Source organism: Rana temporaria, chromosome 2 (assembly GCF_905171775.1).
Source record: "Rana temporaria chromosome 2, aRanTem1.1, whole genome shotgun sequence".
Taxonomy (NCBI): domain Eukaryota; kingdom Metazoa; phylum Chordata; class Amphibia; order Anura; family Ranidae; genus Rana; species Rana temporaria.
The window spans coordinates 449390591-449411028 of NC_053490.1; the positions used below are offsets into that span (position 1 = coordinate 449390591).

At 43.3% G+C, this 20438-nt stretch overlaps 1 protein-coding gene across 1 annotated transcript in view; it reads right to left on the bottom strand.

Moving 5' to 3' along the window:
- Positions 1-20438, bottom strand: part of KIAA0753 (KIAA0753 ortholog) — a 45612-nt gene that overhangs the window by 22721 nt on the left and 2453 nt on the right. Inside the window, exons 2-7 of the mRNA XM_040338477.1 lie at positions 17604-17699; positions 16393-17077; positions 14277-14383; positions 13654-13716; positions 12613-12834; positions 10166-10373 (exon numbers count right to left, since the gene is read on the bottom strand). Coding sequence (XP_040194411.1) covers positions 10166-10373; positions 12613-12834; positions 13654-13716; positions 14277-14383; positions 16393-17077; positions 17604-17690 — 1372 coding nt within the window. The 5' untranslated portion in view covers positions 17691-17699. The remainder of the gene's footprint in view (positions 1-10165; positions 10374-12612; positions 12835-13653; positions 13717-14276; positions 14384-16392; positions 17078-17603; positions 17700-20438) is intronic.

The following is a 20438-nucleotide window of genomic DNA, read 5'->3' on the forward strand; positions in this document are numbered from 1 at the left end:
GCTTTATATATCGTGGGAGCAAACGCTGTTGCTGTCACGCTAAATAAATCCGCACTGCAACTGAATGGCGTACCTGCTAAGCAAATGATGGTTAACATTAAAACAAAGTAACATTCCAGTATAACAGTAAGATCATACCATACCTGCAAAGCAAATACCTATAAAAAAACATAGTAAAAAATAAAACATTTTTTAACGCAACCTGTGCCTAAAATATATATATGCCGAAGCATAGGGGCATCCTCCCACAAAAAAGTTATGCCGCGTACGGTCGGACTTTTCTATGCCGCGTACACACGGTCGGACTTTTCTATGCCGTGTACACATGGTCAGACTTTTCCACGGGAAAGCCTCCGTAGGAATGTCAACCGTATGTACGCGGCATTAGGAGCAAAATCGCTCCTCCGCCCCTGCTGCCCCCATGCTTCGGCATATATGCTCTTTTTTTTAACTGTGGTGGTGAAATCACCTCCTACAGCACTGGAGTCGCGGCTTTATATATCGTGGGAGCAAACGCTGTTGCTGTCAAGATAAATAAGTCCGCGCAACAGCTGAATGGCGTACCTGAAAACAGTAAAATAAATTACATACCTGAAAAGCAAGCATGAGAAAACATAACAACAATAAAACTTTGCAGAATAGAATACAGTAAAAAAGAGCAGAACAATAGAGAGAGAATAGAGAGGGAGAGAACAATAAAACGACAACTATTTTTGGTTTTTTTATTTTATATTTTTTTGTGTGTTTTTATTTTTTACTTTTTTTTTTTTTTTTTAACACTTTTTTTTGTAACTGTGAACTGTAACTTCAACTTTTCGGTTCCAGGTTTGGGTCTCTCAAAATGCGATGGCATCTTGGATGACCCTGTGTAAGTGAGCCTAGCCTGTGAAATGTTTCACCCTACACTAATAATTAACTCGTGTGTGGAAGCGTTCAAAACATTCACCAATACAAAGACCAGGATTGGCAGGACATTTGGGACAAAAATAACGGGTGTCACGCCTAAATCCGCGCTTGGTACAGACACGACATTTTCTTTGGGGGGCTCGTTGGGTAGGGGTACTCTCGAGGACATAAGAAAAATGCCTCTCATGCAGTCGGCTTACTGCATTTGGTAGGGGCTGGTGAGGTACAGTACCGCCTGGATACAGGAGTTCTGTGATGATATCCCTCTGGAATTGAAGGAAGGATTCATTCCGTCCTGAAGCTCTGTATACGACATGAGCATTCAGTAGAGCCAATTGAAATAAATGTAGAGACACTTTTTTGTACCAGCGTCTCGTCTTACGGGCAATATGATACGGCGCCATTAACTGGTCGTTGAGGTCCACCCCTCCCATATTAAGGTTATATTCGTGGACACAGAGGGGTTTCTCCACAACACCAGTCGCCGTATGAATTTGGACTGTCGTGTCTGCGTGAAGGGTGGTAAGAACGAAAACATTCCTATTGTCCCGCCACTTCACAGCGAGCAAATTTTTACATCTGCAGCAGGCTCTCGCCCCCGGCCTAATACGGGCATCTACAAGCCGCTGGGGGAAGCCCCGGCGATTAGGTCGCACGGTGCCACATGCTCCAATCTGTTGATCAAATAAGTGGCTAAAAAGTGGCACGCTGCTGTAAAAATTGTCCACATACAAATGGTACCCCTTTCCGAATAAGGGTGACACCAAGTCCCAAACAATCTTGCCAGCGCTCCACATGTAATCTGGGCATCCTTCCGGCTCTACCTGACTATCTTTTCCCTCGTAAACCCTAAAGCTCCATGTGTAGCCTGTGGCCCTGTCACAGAGCTTATAGAGCTTGACCCCGTATCTGGCACGCTTGCTGGGAAGGTACTGTTTGAAAGACAAGCGGCCAGCAAATTTAATCAGGGACTCATCAACGCATACAACCTGCTGGGGATTAAACAAGGCTGCAAAACGTTCTTTGAAATGGTTTACGAGGGGCCGAATTTTGTAGAGCCGGTCAAATTCAGGGTCTCCACGTGGACGACAAAGTGCATTGTCACTGAAATGCAGGAACCGCAGGATCGCCTCGTATCGTTTCCTGGCCATGTGAGCAGAGAAAACGGGCATATGGTCGATGGGATGTGTGGACCAATACATCCGCAATGACGGAAATTTGTGTATGCCCATGTTGAGGGTAAGGCCCAGAAAGGTCTTAAATTCGGAAACCTCGAGAGGTTTCCATTCTTTGGCAAGGCGAGACTGGGGGTTAGCGGCGATGTAGGTACCAGCATATAAATTAGTCTGGTCCACAATAGATCTATAGAGATCTTCCGTGAAATACAGCGAATAAAAATCAAGTGACGTAAAGTTCGCTGTATCCACCTGAATAGCAAATGTAGAAAACGCTTCAAAAAAAACTGTAAGCGATCGCAGGGATCAGGCCTGTCTCTGCGAACGCTGCAGTTATGTGTCTTGTGTTTTCTAAGTGACAGTGATCGATCGATACTGCACTTGGGTGGGTTGGGCTGGGCAGAGGGGGAAAACGCAGGTACTAGCGGGTATCTGGGCTGATTCCGCTAACAATGCGTTTTTGGGTACCCTAAACTGCTGGGTACGCTAGTATAGATCTGATCAGATCAGGTATCGATCCGTTCAGATCCTATACCACTAAGGGGGGTGTATGCTTAGCGAGTGGGTGTAAGCGGTACTGGCTCTAACCTAACGCTGCCTGGGGCGACGCAAACCCTGACTGGCGCTAAAATTAAATTTATATCACCCGCCGGGTGATCAGGGGGTTAAACCTATTGGGTTATATACGGCGGGTGCTCTGATGCTATAAACAGCAAACTAACCAACCAGCGTCAACCGTAACACTTATACAGTGATCACTGGTGAAAGGGTTAACTAGGGGGCAATCAGGGGGTTAAAACCTTTATTCGGTAATATATGGGGGTACCTAACGCTTTCTAAAAACCTGGTGGCGAACCTAAAATAACTAAATAACTAACTGGCTAACCACGTCACCAGTGACACTTATACAGTGATCAGTGGTGAAAGGGTTAACTCTAGGGGCAATCAGGGGTTAAAACCTTTATTTATGGGGGTACCTAACGCTATATAAACCTGGCGGCGAACCTCAAAAAAAACTAACTGCCTAGCGGCAACAGTGACACTAATACAGCGATCAGAAACCGATCGCTTAGTGACACTGGCAATAGGGGTGAAAGGGTTAACTCTAGGGGCAATCAGGGGTTAAAACCTTTATTTATGGGGGTACCTAACGCTATATAAACCTGGCGGCGAACCTCAAAAAAAACTAACTGCCTAGCGGCAACAGTGACACTAATACAGCGATCAGAAACCGATCGCTTAGTGACACTGGCAATAGGGGTGAAAGGGTTAACTCTAGGGGCAATCAGGGGTTAAACCTTTATTGGGGGGGGGGTAGGGGGCTACCCTGGACCTAAAGGGGCCTAAACCTAACTGCCCTGACACTTTTTTCTGTCACACTGACACTAAAAGCAGTGATCAGAAAATAAATGATCACTGCAATCAGTGACACTGTGACAGGGGGTGATCTGGGGGTGCTGGGGGGGTGATCGGGGGGGGGTTATGTGCCTATGTGTGCTGTGTCAGTGTGCTGTTGGTGCAACTCACAGTACTGACGTCTTCTCTCCTCTGGAACCGGACGAAAAGACCGCCAGAGGGGAGAAAACGTCACTTCCTCCCTGCCTGTGTTTACAGTTACACAGGCAGGGAGGGCTCAGGTGGAAGCTCATTCGCGGAGGGAGATCGAGAGGGGACGGCTGGAAACCAATAGCCGCCCCCTCCTCCCGGACCTCCCGTACACCGTTCCCGGCCCTCGCATGTACCGGAGGGGGTCCCGATCGGACCCCCGAACCCGGGTAAGGCGGGGACGTACCTGTACGCCCATGTGCCTGTACGTGCCATATTGTGGACGTATATGTACATGCGGGGGTCGGGAACTGGTTAAGGCCGCGTACACACGGTCGGACAAAACCGATGAGAATGGACCGAGGTTCAGTTTCATCGGTCCAAACCGACTGTGTGTATAGCCCATCGGTCTGTTGTCCTTCGGTCCAAAATTTTCAAACATGCTTTAAAATCGAACCGATGGCCCGCTGCCCGATCAGTCCAAACCGATGGTTAGTACAGAAAGCTCAGAATCAAGTCGACGCATGCATGGAAGCATTGAACTTCGTTTTATTCAGCACGTCGTGTGTTTGACGTCACCGCGCTCTGACCCGATCGGTTTTTGGAACGATGGTGTGTACGCACATCAGACCATCAGGCCACTTCAGCGGTGAACCGATGGAAATGGCCCGTCGGACCATTCTCATCGGTTTGGAACGACCGTGTGTACGCGGCCTCAGACGGCTCTCATTCACTTCAATTGAATTTCTCATGTCGCACGACTTGGGGGAGTCGGATGCCAAGTCGTGGTAGTGTGAACTGGCACTTAACCGCTTGCCGACCGCCCGGGGACAGGTCGGCTCGCCTGCGCAAAATCACGCAATATTACGTGATTTTGCATTTGCGCCCACCAGGGGCGAGCGCGTGCCCCCTGCTCGCCCCTGGTGCCGATGCGAGTGCCCGGCGGGGGGCGCAATCACCGCGCCCCCGCGATTGCTCGTTACAGAGCGAGAACTGGGAGCTGTGTGTGTAAACACACAGCTCCCGGTTCTTTCAGGGGGAGAAATGACTGATCGTCTGTTCATACAATGTATGAACAGCGATCTGTTATTTCCCTTAGTCAGTCCACCCCCCCCCCTTCAGTAAGAACATAATGAGGGAACATTTTTAACCCCTTGATCGCCCCCTAGTGTTAACCCCTTTCCTGCCAGTGACATTTTTACAGTAATCAATGCATTTTAATAGCACTGATTGCTATAAAAATGCCAATGGTCCCAAAAATGTGTCAAAAGTGTCCGCCGTAATGTCGCAGTACTGATAAAAATCACAGATCGCCGCCATTACTAGTAAAAAAAAATGATTAATAAAAATGGCATAAAACTATCCCCTATTTTGTAGACGCTATAACTTTTGCACAAACCAATCAATAAAAGCTTATTGCGATTTTTTTTTTACGAAAAATATGTAGAATACGTATCGGCCCAAACTGAGGGAAAAAAATGTTTTTTTTTTATATATTTTTAGGGGATATTTATAATGGCAAAAAATATTCATTTTTTTTTTCAAAATTGTCGCTCTATTTTTGTTTATAGCGCAAAAAATAAAAACCGCAGAGGTGATCAAATACCACCAAAAGAAAGCTCTATTTGTGGGGAAAAAAGGACGCCAATTTTGTTAGGGAGCCATGTCGCACGACCACGCAATTGTCAGTTAAAGCGACACAGTGCCGAGTCGAAAAAAGTGGCCCGATCATTGACCAGCAAAATGGTCCAGGGCTGAAGTGGTTAAGCACTTGTTAGTTTGTTGCTAGTTGTGCTGCATTATACATATTTTCTATTCTAAATTGAAGTGTTTGAAAACACTTTTTGAATGGGGACCAGCAACTAGACTACTTCATATATACGGTAGTCACTTATATATTATGAGAGGATATTATTTGCACCAATTATAGTTTAGGATTATTTAGTGCAACAATATTGCTTGCGGCCAACACTGGATGATGGAACAGCCCAAAGCTGGCCATACATTATGCAACTTTCTTGATCAGTTTTCTTTAGATTTACCTTTAACACTATAGTGCAAGGGCCTGTTTGATTGCACACAAATTGAAAGTGTTTAGGTTTGACTTCATATCATATGATTTTGATAAATCTAAAGGAAAATTGTACACTGAATGGCCAGCCTAACTTTATTTACACTGCACTCCTGGAGAAAATCTGCTATCTTAATTATAGTGGCTATGATACTTGCAGCATCAAATGCATCATCTTCCCATTTTAAAGGGGTTGTAAAGGTACATTTTTTTTTCCCTAAATAGCTTACTTTACCTTAGTTCCTTAGTCTTTATACGGCGGCAGGTCGGCTCTCCTGGGCGAGAGCCCGTAGCTATACGTCCGCTCTTCAAGCGGCCACTAGGGGGCGCGTGCGCGCCCCCCGCTTGCCCCCGACTCCCGTGCGTGTGCCCGGCGGGCGCGATCGCCGCCGGGCACACGCGATCGCTCGTTACAGAGCGGGGACCGGGAGCTGTGTGTGTAAACACACAGCTCTCGGTCCTGTCAGCGGGGGAAATGCTGATTTTCTGTTCATACAATGTATGAACAGAAGATCAGTGTTTTCCCCTAGTGAGGCCACCCCCCCCCCCCACAGTAAGAACACGCCCAGGGAACATACTTAACCCCTTCCCCGCCCCCTAGTGTTAACCCCTTCACTGCCAGTGGCATTTTTATAGTAATCCAATGCATTTTTATAGCACTGATCGCTATAAAAATGCCAATGGTCCCAAAAATTTGTCAAAAGTGTCCGAAGTGTCCGCCATAATGTCGCAGTAACGAAAAAAAAATCGCTGATCACCGCCATTACTAGTAAAAAAAATATATTAATAAAAATGCCATAAAAATACCCCCTATTTTGTAAACGCTATAACTTTTGCGCAAACCAATCAATAAACGCTTATTGCGATTTTTTTTACGAAAAATATGTAGAAGAATACGTATCGGCCTAAACTAAGGAAAAAAAAAAATTTTTATATATTTTTTGGGGGATATTTATTACAGCAAAATGTAAAAAATATTATTTTTTTTCAAAATTGTCGCTCTATTTTTGTTTATGGCGCAAAAAATAAAAACCGCAGAGGTGATCAAATACCACCAAAAGAAAGCTCTATTTGTGGGAAAAAAAGGACGCCAATTTTGTTTGGGAGCCACGTCGCACGACCGCGCAATTGTCAGTTAAAGCGTCGCAGTCCCGAATCGCAAAAAGTGCTCTGGTCTTTGACCAGCAATATGGTCCGGGGGTTAAGTAGTTAAATGTCTTTATTTCTTCTGAGAAATCCTTACTTCCTGTTCTTCTGTCTGTAACTGCACACAGTAATGCAAGGCTTTCTCCCTGGTGTGGAGTGTGTCGTGCTCATCCCGTCCCTTGGACTACAGGAGAGTCAGGACGCTCTCTACGTTGCAGATAGAGAAAGGAGCCGTGTGTTAGTGGACGTCCTGACTCTCCTGTAGTCCAAGGGAGAGGGGCGAGCACGACACTCCACACCAGGGAGAAAGCCTTGCATTACTTTGTGGAGTTACAGACAGAAGAACAGGAAGTGAGGATTTCTCAGAAAAAATAAGGACATTTAAAATAAAAATGGAAGGATGAGGTAAGTGAAGGAGGACTGCACTAAAGGTAAAGTAAGCCATTTAGGGGGAAAAAATTGTACCTTTACAACCCCTTTAACCAAGCTATGTGCTGTCAGTGGGGATGTGTCGGTTTTTGTTTCCCTGTAAAAAGTAAAAAACTGCATATTCCTTAGTCAAAACACCTTGCAGTACATAAACACTGGTTAGGCACACATTTAACCCTTTGATGACCCTAGATGTTGAACATTTTCCCAGCCAGTGTCATTAGTGCAGTGACAGTGCATATTTTTAGCACGGATTGTGACAAAAGCGGGTATCAGATCCCTGCCCTCCTCGCTAACTTGTGACAAAGGACTGGCCAATCTCACACCATGCTGTCACTTGCGCAACAATGCCACTCTTGCAAGGTCCTAGGTGTTATCAGAGTTCTGTCGATGAGCCTGCTATTATCAGTTCTCAAACGTCACAGATGTTCCCGATTTGATGGTACATTAGAACTGTCCCAATGTGGATGCAATCCAATTTTCTTAAAATCAAGGGAGTGTTGACAGAGACCATCTGACCAATCATCTGGTGAGTGCCGTGCTAGGAGGCCACCATGTTATGACCATGTCCCAGATACCCTTTTGATTAGCAACAAAATAAAATGTAAATATGACAGGTTTCAGATGTCTCCTTTACCTCGGAGGGATAAGGGGTGCCAGTGGTTCCCCAAATGATCCAACATAGGGGTGTCTGAACTTGAAATGTAGATATGCCTATATTCTGGCTGTGCTTTTGCTATTTTGGAAGATATGGAATATACTGGAATGATGGATTCTACTAAGAGACAGAATGTGTATTGTACAGATTTCACTGTGCTATTTACAACAAGTCAGTTAACTTTCCAGACACTTTTACAGGCCCTGAGATGGGTATTGGGAAATTGATAAGAGGTGTCTGGCATGAAAAGGTTGTGGATTATATGAGTTGAAGGAAAAGGTGGGGGGGCTACTGCAACTGCGTCTTCGTATGACAAAATGCCACAAACAAAATGGCTGCTATGCACACAGCTATTTGTGAGCCCAGTACGCAGGACCATTACACTGATCCCTGTATTAACATCACTGGTTCCCACAAAGTGTTAAAAGTGTTAGATTGCCCGCCATACTATCACATTCCCGCTATAAGTCGCTGATCACCGTTATTACTAGTATAAAAAATAAATTCAAATTCCAGTATCTACACCATAGTTTGTAGATGCTTTAACATTCACGCAAACCAATCAATATACACCTATTGTGGCAGAATACTTATTGGCCTAAAATTTATGACGATATTTGATAAAAAAAAATAAAAAATATTGGATAGGTTTTATAGTAGAAAGTATAAAATATAGGGCCAGATTCTCAGTGGAGATACGACGGCGTATCTCTGAGTTGCGCTGTCGTATCTATGCGCCTGATTCATAGAATCAGTTACGCATAGATTTCCCTTAGATCCGACAGGCGTAAGTCTCTTACGCCGTCGGATCGTAACTGCATATTTACGATGGCCGCTAGGGGCGTGTACGCCGATTTACGCGTCGAAATATGTAAATCATCTAGATACGCGAATTCTTGAACGTACGCCCGGCCGACGCAGTACATTTACCCTGTTTACGTTAGGCTTTTCCCAGCGTATAGTTACCCCTGCTATATGGTGGCGTAAGTGCGGCGTACCAATGTTAAGTATGGCCGTCGTTCCCGCGTCTAAATTTGAAAAAGTTACGTCGTTTGCGTAAGCCTTCCGTGAATGGGGCTGGACGTCATTTATGTTCACGTTGAAACCAATGACGTCCTTTCCCACAAATAGAACTTTCTTTTGGTGGTATTTGATCATCTATGCGGTTTTTATTTTTTTGTGCTATAAACAAAAAAAGAGCGACTATTTTGAAAAAAAAAAAAAAAAAAAAAAATTTTTTTTTACTTTTTGCTATAATAAATATCCCCATTTTTTTTTTTTTTTTAAAGCAAATTTTTCTCAGTTTAGACCGATACGTATTCTTCGACATATTTTTGGTAATAGAAATCGCAATAAGCGTATATTGATTGGTTTGCGCAAAAGTTATAGCGTCTACAAAATAGGGGATAGATTTATGGCATTTTTATTATTATAATTTTTTTTACTACTAATGGCAGCAATCTGCGATTTTATCGTGACTGCGACATTATGACGGACACATTTAACACTTTAGACACATTTTTGGGACTATTGGCATTTATACAGCGATTAGAGCTATAAAAATGCACCGATTACTGTATAAATGTCACTGGCAGGGAAGGGGTTAATGCCAGGGGGGGGGGGATCAAGGGGTTAACCGTGTTCCCTAGTGTGTGTTCTAACTGTGGGGGGAGGGGACTCACTATAGGAGATGACAGATCGTGGTTCCCAGCTTGTTGGAACTCACGATCTGCATCTCCTCTCAGAACATAACAGGGATGTGTGTTTACACACACACACACACATCCTCGTTCTGCCTCTCGTGCCCACGATCGCTTGCTGCTGGCAGTCATCGGGAGCGCCGGTCATTAGCATCGGCACCCATGCAGTGCAGCGGGCACGCCGATATCCCGTTTAAACGGACCGATGTAGAGCTACGATGGTTCGCGGGATCGTGCCGACCTGCCGCAGTATAATGATGGCGGCAGATCGGCAAGTGGGTAATGTAGCCCTAAGTAGCCCTGCGTCAGCATTAGTGTGTGTGAATGTATGTACAGTATGGCTGTAATGTGACGTGTGTGTGTCTCTGTCTTCTGACATCCCATATTTTTGTTGAATACAAAAGGTTACTATTCCAATCTCCAAGTCCTTACTTGGAAGACTTTAATATTGACACAAGTCTAATAGAGGAGTCCCTATGGAAACTGAAGATATTGCTTGCCTAACCAATCTTTTAAGGAATATAAACGTGCTTACCAACCACTAGCCGTCTGTTTACACGTTTCCGGTTCTCTTCTGGCAACACCTTCTGCTTGAGGATAGGTGGAGGAGGGTGGCCCTCTCTAACAGGTGATCTGGCATCATAATAATTCTTCCTGTTGTGCGGTGATCTACTTGTTGCAGCGTTTGGGGATGCCTTCCTTGCATGAGAAGACGTCTTACCTTCAAGAAGTAAATCTAAGTTCTAAAACACACAATGGTGAAGGACATATGTGAGAGGATCACAAAGATCCAGGACAACAATGGTCAGCTACATCAGATACATCAATGCAAAGCATATTAAAATAATTAGCACCATGTACGATACCCATTTACAACAAAGACTTAAACCTGAAAAAAACTACAATAGCTTATGCTACTAGGCTTTAATCTAAAGTAGCATTAAACTGACTGTAAACCTCAGACAACCAACCATATACCTCTAGATCAGGGGTGTCAAACTCAATTTCATGGTGGGCCGCATCAGCATTATGATTGCCCTCAAAAGGGCCGGTCGTATCTGTAAGATTAGATGTTCAGCACATCCCCTCCCCTTACATTAGATGTCAAGAGCCACCCCACCATCAGGAGTCGAGTTCCCCACTATCCCTTATATCACAGTGCACCCCCTTTCCTTATGCTGCTGCTGGGAAGAAGCTGGATGCATTGTTTGAAAGCAGAAAGTAGGGGTTCTGAGTAGGACCAAAGGAGGGCTGGAGCTCTCCTGAGCTGCAGGAGAGGTGGGAGGGCCACATGAAATGGCCTGGAGGACCGGATTTGGCCCACGGGCCTTGTGTTTGACACCTGTGCTATATAGTTTGTATTTGTCTCAGTTAAGAGCACAAAATGTCACTTTTGTGTGCCGCCTCATTTTTTCGCTATCAGCATGTGTAACTTCTGACAGGTTTTCCAAACACCAAGTGAAAAATGGTGACGGGGAGGGATCTCCAGCTAATTGAGAGCCTCGGTCCTGTTCCTGTGTGGTGTGTAAAGGGGTGTGTCCCTCCCCTCCAATCAGCTGTCAGAGCTCTCCTAACTGAGCTTTGCAGAGTATAATTCAGCTACCCCCCACCTTTTTTCTAAACGCTGCCAAGTTTTAAAATTCAGCACTTTGAATGAATATAGAGAAGAGAAGACAGCAGATATACAGGTACAACTTATGTAGGAGGATTTTTTTTTGTTTTATCTGTGTAGATCAGCAGAGGCCAGTCACTTCACTGGATATATTTAAGGGTTTACAACCACTTTAAAGAGCTTCTAACCCATAACAATGTTGCATGTTAGACTTAAAGTAAAATTATAAGCAAAACTTTGTTTTTTCATTTTGGATAGAGCAAGGGAGGGTTATAACACCTGTCAACATTTTGCCATTTGTGTCCCATTGTGGAGATTTCCCTTCACTTCCTGACCCATAGTCAAACAGGATGCAACAGGCTAAGGCCCCTTTTACATGGGCAGGCCGATCGTTTTTTTTTTTTTTTTAGGTGGAACTGATTAGAGACCATCCATTGTTCTCTAAGGAGCAGCGGATGTCAATGGTCATGTGTCCTGTTGACACCTGCTGACATCTGATCCTATCTGCTAAAAACATACAGATGGGGGATCTGTCTTCCATCTGTCTGGCTGATCAGATGACAGTTGGATGGAAGCGGACAGGCGGTTAATTTCCATCTGACCGCCCATAGAGGAAAGCAGGCTGTGTCCGTGTCCACTATGCATAGGCGGTGCAGACACGGACCTGTCATCTGTCTACTCAGCGGGAATCAGTGGACAGATTCCCCAACTAGCAAGCTAATCCGCTGGCAGAGTTTGCCCGTCTGAAAGGGGACTAATGCACATAATAAAGTGTTTCTTTGCTTTTAAGACCCTTTTATAGGATTATAAACTAGAAAATTTAACATATCCAATGTTCAACAGCTTGCTATTAAACAAGTTAGAAAATGACAAAGAAATGTATCACAGTGGGGTGTCTACAGTTAGGAGCAGAACCAGTTCCAAGTATATCAGTATGAACAACAAAGGTGTCCAATCTCCTGAAGAAAGGGATTTACCCCATTAGTCATCCTGCATTACCCAATGAAGGTGCAATATAAATAGGAAAAACTATGCACTAATTATTTTACAGGGAGATTCAGGTGCCCTCATATCTGGAAGCAGCTGATATTGGGATGGTGTGGGCTTTAAAAATAAATATCTATTTAAGAGAAAATAAAATATAGAAACATTGATAAATGTTGTGGGTGGCAATCCAAGAAGCAAACATCCGATACACGTGTGGTTATTCCAAGTCATTCGCTCAACAAGTAGTGATGGATGGCACCCCCATAACTATCACCTTAAAAAACAAGTCAAGAATAGCAGAAAATTACATTTTATTTTAGAGACAGAGATTAGTATTTTTTCTACAGTCATACAGCATTGAAAAAAATAATAATCTTATGTACCTCAGTTTGTTGGAGAATTGAGATGATTATATCGGAGGCAGCTGGATCCCCTCCAGCCTCCAGCTTTGCAGAACAAAGGGAAAGCTGGCGGATGAGATGGCCAAGCTCCTTGTAGAGAGAAGGTATCTGCTGCTCGCCACGTTCATTCAGCTGAGTGATGAACATCTGTAGAACACGAATTGCTCCTCGGTGAACTGCTGCCAATCTAGACATGGTTCGGGACTGGCATACACACATATTTATTAGCACCAACAAGAAAAAAAAACCCTGCAACTAAAATCGTCATAAGCTTATATTGATAGGTTTGCGCAAAAGTTATAGCATCTACGAAAAGGGGGATAGTTTTATGGAATTTTTATTATAATTTTTTTTTTTTTTTACTAGTAATGGCAGCAACCTGCGATTTTTATCGTGACTGCGACTTTATGGCGGACACATTTTTGGGACCATTGTAATTTTTATGGCGATTAGTGCTATAAAAATGCACCGATTATTGTGAAAATGACATTTGGCAGTGAAGGGGTTAACCACTAGGTGGCGCTGAAGGAGTTAAGTGTGTCCTAGGGAGTGAGTCTACCGATGAGAGGCAGCAGACGATCAGTGACAGCGTCACTAGGCAGAAAGGGGAGAGGCTTGTTTACACTTGCCTCTCGCCGTTCTGCAGCTCTGTGACCCGATCACGGGACACCGGCGAAAATATAGTTCGCAGCAGGGGTGCGCCCGCAAGGCGGGAGTTTTAAAGTAACGTAAATATACGTTACTCTGCCCAGCCATGCCATTCTGCCGACGTATATGTGCAGGAGCCGGTCGTTAACCGGTTAACTGGTGTTCATACTAAATGGGCTGTCAAATGTGTATGTATAAAAATATGGTAGAGACATTAGACTGTAAGCTTCTATATAAAGTTTTAATGACAACCTGGGTGCTATATAAACACCTAAATACTAAAAAGTAGAAGAAAAAAAAAAAAAGGTTCCAATTATGTTTGGCTATCATCACAAGTCAACTGACAGCTATACAGACAGAACTTCTCTTTATTACCTTCTTTGTATGCTTTATTTTATGTGGGCTTAGCTTTTCTAGATCTTCTTGGATCTCTTTTACCTGGTTAGTATGAAAAAAAAAAAAAAAAATTAAAACCTAAAACAGCATTTTTATTAAAGCGTTTGTTAGGGCGTATACAAGTCCATGCCAGCACCTCTATTAGAGGCTGGCATAGCACACTTTGTATGTTTTATTTTAAAATGAGCTCTGTAAATACTGTATATCAGAGCTGTCTTCAGGTCGGTCTCATCACTTGCGGCCGCTATCCAGCTCTGACAGATGTCCTCTGACGTCAGAGGGAGATCACGTGGCCGCTCGTCTCCTCTGCAGAAGACATCTATCAGGGCTGGAAAGCGGCCGCGAGTCACGCGATCGGCCTGAAGACAGCTAATATACAGTATTTACAGAGCTTGTTTTAAAATAAAACATACACAGTGTGCTATGCCAGCCTCTAATAACCGGCTGCATCTAAAGTAAATATCTCCTAAACGGTGCATGTTTAGGAGATATTTACTGTATCTATAGGTAAGCCTTATTATAAGTAAAAAATCATACAAATGTGTTAAATCTCCCACTTTAAAAGAAACTGATCATTGAGTAATAAACCATATTTTTCTTACCTGTTGCCGTAGAACATAAAGCATTCTGCTAAATCTGGTTGCCCGTTCCTGCTGGCGTATTCGGCCCCTGGCCTCTTCTAAGGGATCCAAAGTATCTCTATTGCATTCTAAAACAAAAAAGTGATATCCGAATTGTTGTCCTAGGGTACCACACTACTGTTAACAAACAGAGGAGATCTAACCACAGCAACTGTTTGTGGGACTATCATGTATGGATACTAATGTTTATAGCAGTTAAAGTGGATGTAAACCCACTCTCATCCTTTCTAAACTACTGCCATAGTGCTGATCTATAAGGATATAGATGCCTCCTGCATGTATCCTTACCTGTCAAATGTCTCCCCCTCTGTCTGTTATAAGACCTGAAAATCTGCAGATTCTGTGGGTGGATCTGTTGTCTAGAGCTCTGTGGGTGGAGTTGTGATGTCAGTAGACTCCCCGCCCTCCTCTACACTCCCCTTGTCAACGTGCACTAAACACAACACTAAATTCTGCTATGATCACTAACATCCAGTCAAAATCCAGAAAAGTAACCACATGACTTCAGAAAAGGAGTGGGGGTGGGAATTAAAAAATAATGCCCGTCTCCAGGCTAGTGCATGAGATATGTAAATAACCTGTCACTCACAGCAAGGGGGTGGAACGGACTAAGGTTTTTCTCCAAGTCTGTTTTATTTCACTGAACAATAAAAGAGGATTGCTCAGAGCTGGATTAACTCTATGTGGCAAGACTGGGCACAGATGATAGGAAATCTTATACTCTACATTGTGACATCAAAAAAATAAATAAACATTTTCGGGTTTACATCCACTTTTAGCAGGCAAAAGCCAAATGATTGTTTCCATGAGAATGATCAGAGGAGTGTGTTCAAATAACAAAGGGCAGATGTAAAAATAACATACAATACACTATGGAACGAGGAAAACTGAAAGCGATATTAACCACTTAAGGACCGGACCAATATGCTGCTAAATGACCCAAGGGGTTTTTACAATTCGGCACTGCGTCGCTTTAACAGACAATTGCGAGGTCGTGCGACGTGGCTCCCAAACAAAATTGGCGTCCTTTTTTCCCCACAAATAGAGCTTTCTTTTGGTGGTATTTGATCACCTCTGCGGTTTTTATTTTTTGCGCTATAAACAAAAATAGAGCGACAATTTTGAAAAAAAATGCAATATTTTTTACTTTTTGCTATAATAAATATCCCCCAAAAGCATATAAAAAAAAAATTTTCCTCAGTTTAGGCCGATACGTATTCTTCTACCTATTTTTGGTAAAAAAAAAAAAAAATCGCAATAATCGTTTATCGGTTGGTTTGCGCAACATTTATAGCGTTTACAAAATAGGGGATAGTTTTATTGCATTTTTATTAATTTTATTTTTTTTACTACTAATGGCGGCGATCAGCGTTTTTTTTCGTGACTGCGACATTATGGCGGACACTTCGGACAATTTTGACACATTTTTGGGACCATTGTCATTTTCACAGCAAAAAATGCATTTAAATTGCATTCTTTATTGTGAAAATGACAGTTGCAGTTTGGGAGTTAACCACAGGGGGCGCTGTAGGAGTTAGGGTTCACCTAGTGTGTGTTTACAACTGTAGGGGGGTGTGGCTGTAGGTCTGACATCATCGATCGAGTCTCCCTATAAAAGGGATCACTCGATCGATGCAGCCGCCACAGTGAAGCACGGGGAAGCCATGTTTACATACGGCTCTCCCCATTCTTCAGCTCCGGGGAGCGATCGCGACGGGGCGGCTATAAACGAATAGCCGCGCCGTCATCCCGGATCGCTCCTGAAGCCACGGGAACCGCCGCATGTACGGGGGGGGTCCCGATCGGACCCCCGACCCACGTCTAGGCAGGGACGTACAGGTACGCCAATGTGCCTGTCCGTGCCATTCTGCGGCGGTCCGGAAGTGGTTAAAGGTTCACCTTTAATAAAAAATAATGGACATACATATAGGGGGAAAAAAATTTACTTTTTTTTTGTCACAGCAGCCTGAAAAGCATTGCATGGGATGACATCACTACTGCACATGCGCAGGAGTACATTCGTTGAATATTACATAATATTTACATATTACATATTATTTCAGACATCAAGCTTTACCTTTCTTGGCCAGTTCTTCAATTTTCCTCATGCAAGAATGGAGTTCTTTCTGCAGACGTCTTACTTCCTGCTCATTCTGTTCCGCTTCAGTTTTTGGGAGAAGACCTGGCCCGGGGTCACGGGTAGGCGGGGAGTCTGCCACCTCTACATTATTCCTATTCTTGTCTGGTGTATAAACATATACCAAAGCACCCGATTTGGTCACTTCAGGCTTTATGGAACGGTTAGGCTTCCTGTCCTTTACAAAAGTTCTGGCGTTGGCCTTTTCAGGACTGCCAATAATCACCCCTCTTCTGAATGGAGGGGAATGCGGTTTGTTTGGCTGCGATTTTAGTTCACCCTCCAACTTCTCCTGTAAACGCTTTTGTTTGAGATCTCGCTTTACAAGCCAAATAGCAACGTTTAAGCGTTCTTCTGATACAGCAGAGAAAGCCATCGAGGAGGAGGAATTACATTGCAAATCGTAAGAAGCTAAATTCTCTAAAGACTTATTTGGAAGACTTGATATCTTTTCGATAGTGATGGGAGAAGGGTTTGACAACTGAGATTTCAGTTTTCTCTCCAATTTATCTTGTAAATGCTTCTTTTGAAGACTTGAAATCTTCTCAATTATGATGGGAGAAGGATTCGAGAACTGGGTAGCCAGATTTGATGGATGAGTATCAACATTCAGATTAAAGCGCAGCTTAAAAAAAAAAAGGAAATAAAGAAGGCAAAGAAAACTGCAAATAACTTATTTAATTATGTAGAATGCATTTTTACAGGAGGTATTTTTATAAAGGGAGTAAATATAACATTCAAACATTCACTGCAGGTAAATTAATCATTGCCATTTAAATGCAATCCAAGATTTCTCCAGAGCCTCTACCATACTCTGGAACTCCCTACCCCAGCCTGTCCAGTTATCTCCTACTCTGCCCACTTCAGGCAATCCCTGAAAACTAATTCCTACAGAGAAGCCTACCCACCTACACCCAAAAACTGTGCTTCAATCTTTTTCATCAGTTCTACGTTTTTTTTTTGTTTTTGTTTTTTAAGTGATACAGTTTTTATACCACTCCTCTCCTTTAGATTGCAAGATCCATGAGCAGGGCCTCATAATCCTCTTGTATAGAATTGTATTGTACCTATTCTGTTTTCTTTTATTTTGTAAAGCACTTCAAAAATTGGTGGCGCTGTATAAACCCTGTATCTATTACTTATTTACTTACCTGTGTGTCTCTCCCATGACTTCTGAATGGCAGGCAGTGCCGAGCCCCAGAAAGAGCCGATGGTCCAGGCTGAGAGTCCAGAGCCATCCCAACACTCTAGAGGAATAATGGAAATGTTACGGTGAGACAGAGAACCTCCTAACTTGGAATGGGAAAGAGGGGAACCTTTTAGCACAAAGTACAGCATACAGTCAAAAGACACCCCACCCCAGTTATTTAAATTAAATCACATATGTAAGTAATGCTGACATTTCCAATAGATCTTCTTTCAGATGAGCAAGACTGAATTCCAGCTGGAATTGGAGTTTGTTCAGTGTCTGGCAAATCCTAATAACCGTAACTTCAAGCAGATTATGGAAATAGTTTCCTGGTCAGGACTATGGTAGTTCATTAATACAAAAAATATAAAGGATTTGAGATTTTCATTAAAGCCTCTTTGCCTGCAAGATATTGAGCCACCCCCTTTAACCTATTCTGCAAGGTTTATTGTTGTCTTATCTAGTGAAGCAGATCCACTGTTCTGATTCGTGGGGACATTGCGGATATAAAATTCTTTCCTTATGTTAATGCTGTATGTAGCTCCACCCCAGTCTAAAGCCCAATTTATGGGCATTCCTGTGGTTGAGTACAGCCAGCACTGAGCCCCCATCCCCTCTCCAAGCTGCATTTATTTTACTATTCTGAATGAACAATCAGCCCTATGGGGCTGTGTGATACAGCTGCAGGTTTCAAGCAAACGTACAGGACACCAGCAGCTTTATAACACAGCCATGAGAGCAATGCTTGTTCACTCAAACGTAAATGATGAGTCAGTGACGCATGGGCTGTGCTGTGTGATCTGTGGCAGCTTATAAACATGCACCACCCATCAATATAAAGCAATGCACATACAATATCTATGCATGTGTTGACAAGCCTATACTATGCTGAGTTTTCCAGCCTACATCTAAATGAGATTTTTAATTTTGAAAAGCCGGTATAAAAAAATAAATAAAAAAAAGGTAAAAAAAAAAACATTTTGGATTTAAAGCAAAAACTATATTCTCCTCTCCTTTACAGCCAAGGTAGCTGCCATCATAGCCTCTGTTTTATCTACATTTGAGATGGTGCTGCACATGTGATCAGTTATGACACCAGCCATTTGTTGGATTGACGGTTCAACTAAGGGCAAAAGCAACTGTGACAGTTATCATTCACAACATGCCTTAAAGTGGATGTAAACAATGATGTCACAATGTAGAGAATAAGATTTCCTATCATCTGTGCCCAGTCTTGCCACACAGAGTTAATCCAGCTCTGAGCAATCCTCTTTTTATTGTTTAGGGAAATAAAACAGACTTCCAGATAAAAACCAAAGTCCTTGCTTGAGTAACAGGTTATTTACATATCTCGTGCACTGCTTGCAGACATACACAACTTCTGTAAAAAGTTCTCAATTCACATCCCCCTCCCCTCTTCCCTCCAGCTCTATGTATATTCTGATGGCTGTTGCATTTTCTCATGGCACTGAACTGTGACTCACCCCATATGTTGAAAACATTTAATCAAAACACAGGGGAGGGGGATGTGAATTGTGCACTTTTTTTCAGAAGCAAGGACTTTGGTTTTTATCTGGAAGTCTGTTGTATTTCACTGAACAATAAAAGAGGATTGCTCAAAGCTGGATTAACTCTGTGTGGCAAGACTGGGCACAGATGATAGGAAATCTTATACTGTACATTGTGACATCCACTTTAAATGTAACAGTTTTTGGAAACAGTTAAATTGATGGAATAAATAAATAGTCCTTCAAAACTGAATCCACCAAAAACAAGTGCTGCTGAAACTTCACACAACTGCTTACAGAACTTTCACCTCCATAAAATGATGAATCAGCCTTAAGGATAACTTTAGTGATGGTAACCCCCCACTTCTGGGCTCCCTGTCTGCTTCTTACTTCTGGCCAAGCCCTACACGTTACGTCACATCACGTGACTTCATACCCCTGATGAAGTCATAGAGCAGACGGGAAGTGATGTAAGAGGCGTCTGTTACACTGATGTTTTTACTCAATACGCTTTTTAATCTTTCTAAATGTAAGCTTCCAATTGTCTTTCAATAAATCTTTGATTATTTAAATATATCACACTATGGGAGGCATTTATTTCATTCCCACATGTTATCTGGAATCTGAAAATATCAACCGGGAGCTAGGAAGTGAGGCATTATCATCACTAGAGTTATCCTTAAAAGGAGAAGTCCAGCCTGAGCCTGAGCCTGAGCTGGGCTTCTCCTCTTGGTCACAGGAGTGCAATTAGTTTTGCACTCCTGTGACCCATTTTCAGCGGAGATCGGTCTGAAGTCCGCTCTCTGCTGATGTCACTGCCATCAGTCGGGGCAGCGTGTCATCCTGACTTCCAGGTCTGGATCTGTCAGCGGCCTTGATTAATGGCAGTCTCAGTGAGCCGCTGAGACACCCACTCCCCGCCCCTGCACTCCAATGAGCGCGGAGTAGAGCAGAAACGATTCTGAGTGACAGTCAGCATCGCTCTTCTCGGGGAGGAGTGAGATCCGAGCCATCGGCGGTGTTCGGTGGCTTGGTTCTCAGTGCAGAGACGCCAGGGGACAGATGCAGCATCATCTGATGCTGCATCCACGAGGGAAGTATGAATAGCCCCAAAAAAAACATACTTCTCTTTTAAAGCGGTGGTTCCCCTAAAAATAAAGTTTTGACATTGCATTTGCTATAATAATTACAGTTAGAATCGGCTGGTTTTATGTAAAAAATACCTCCGTACGTAGCGTTTGTATTATTCGTTCCCACCGCCACTTCCGGGTACGATGCTGGCGGTGGGC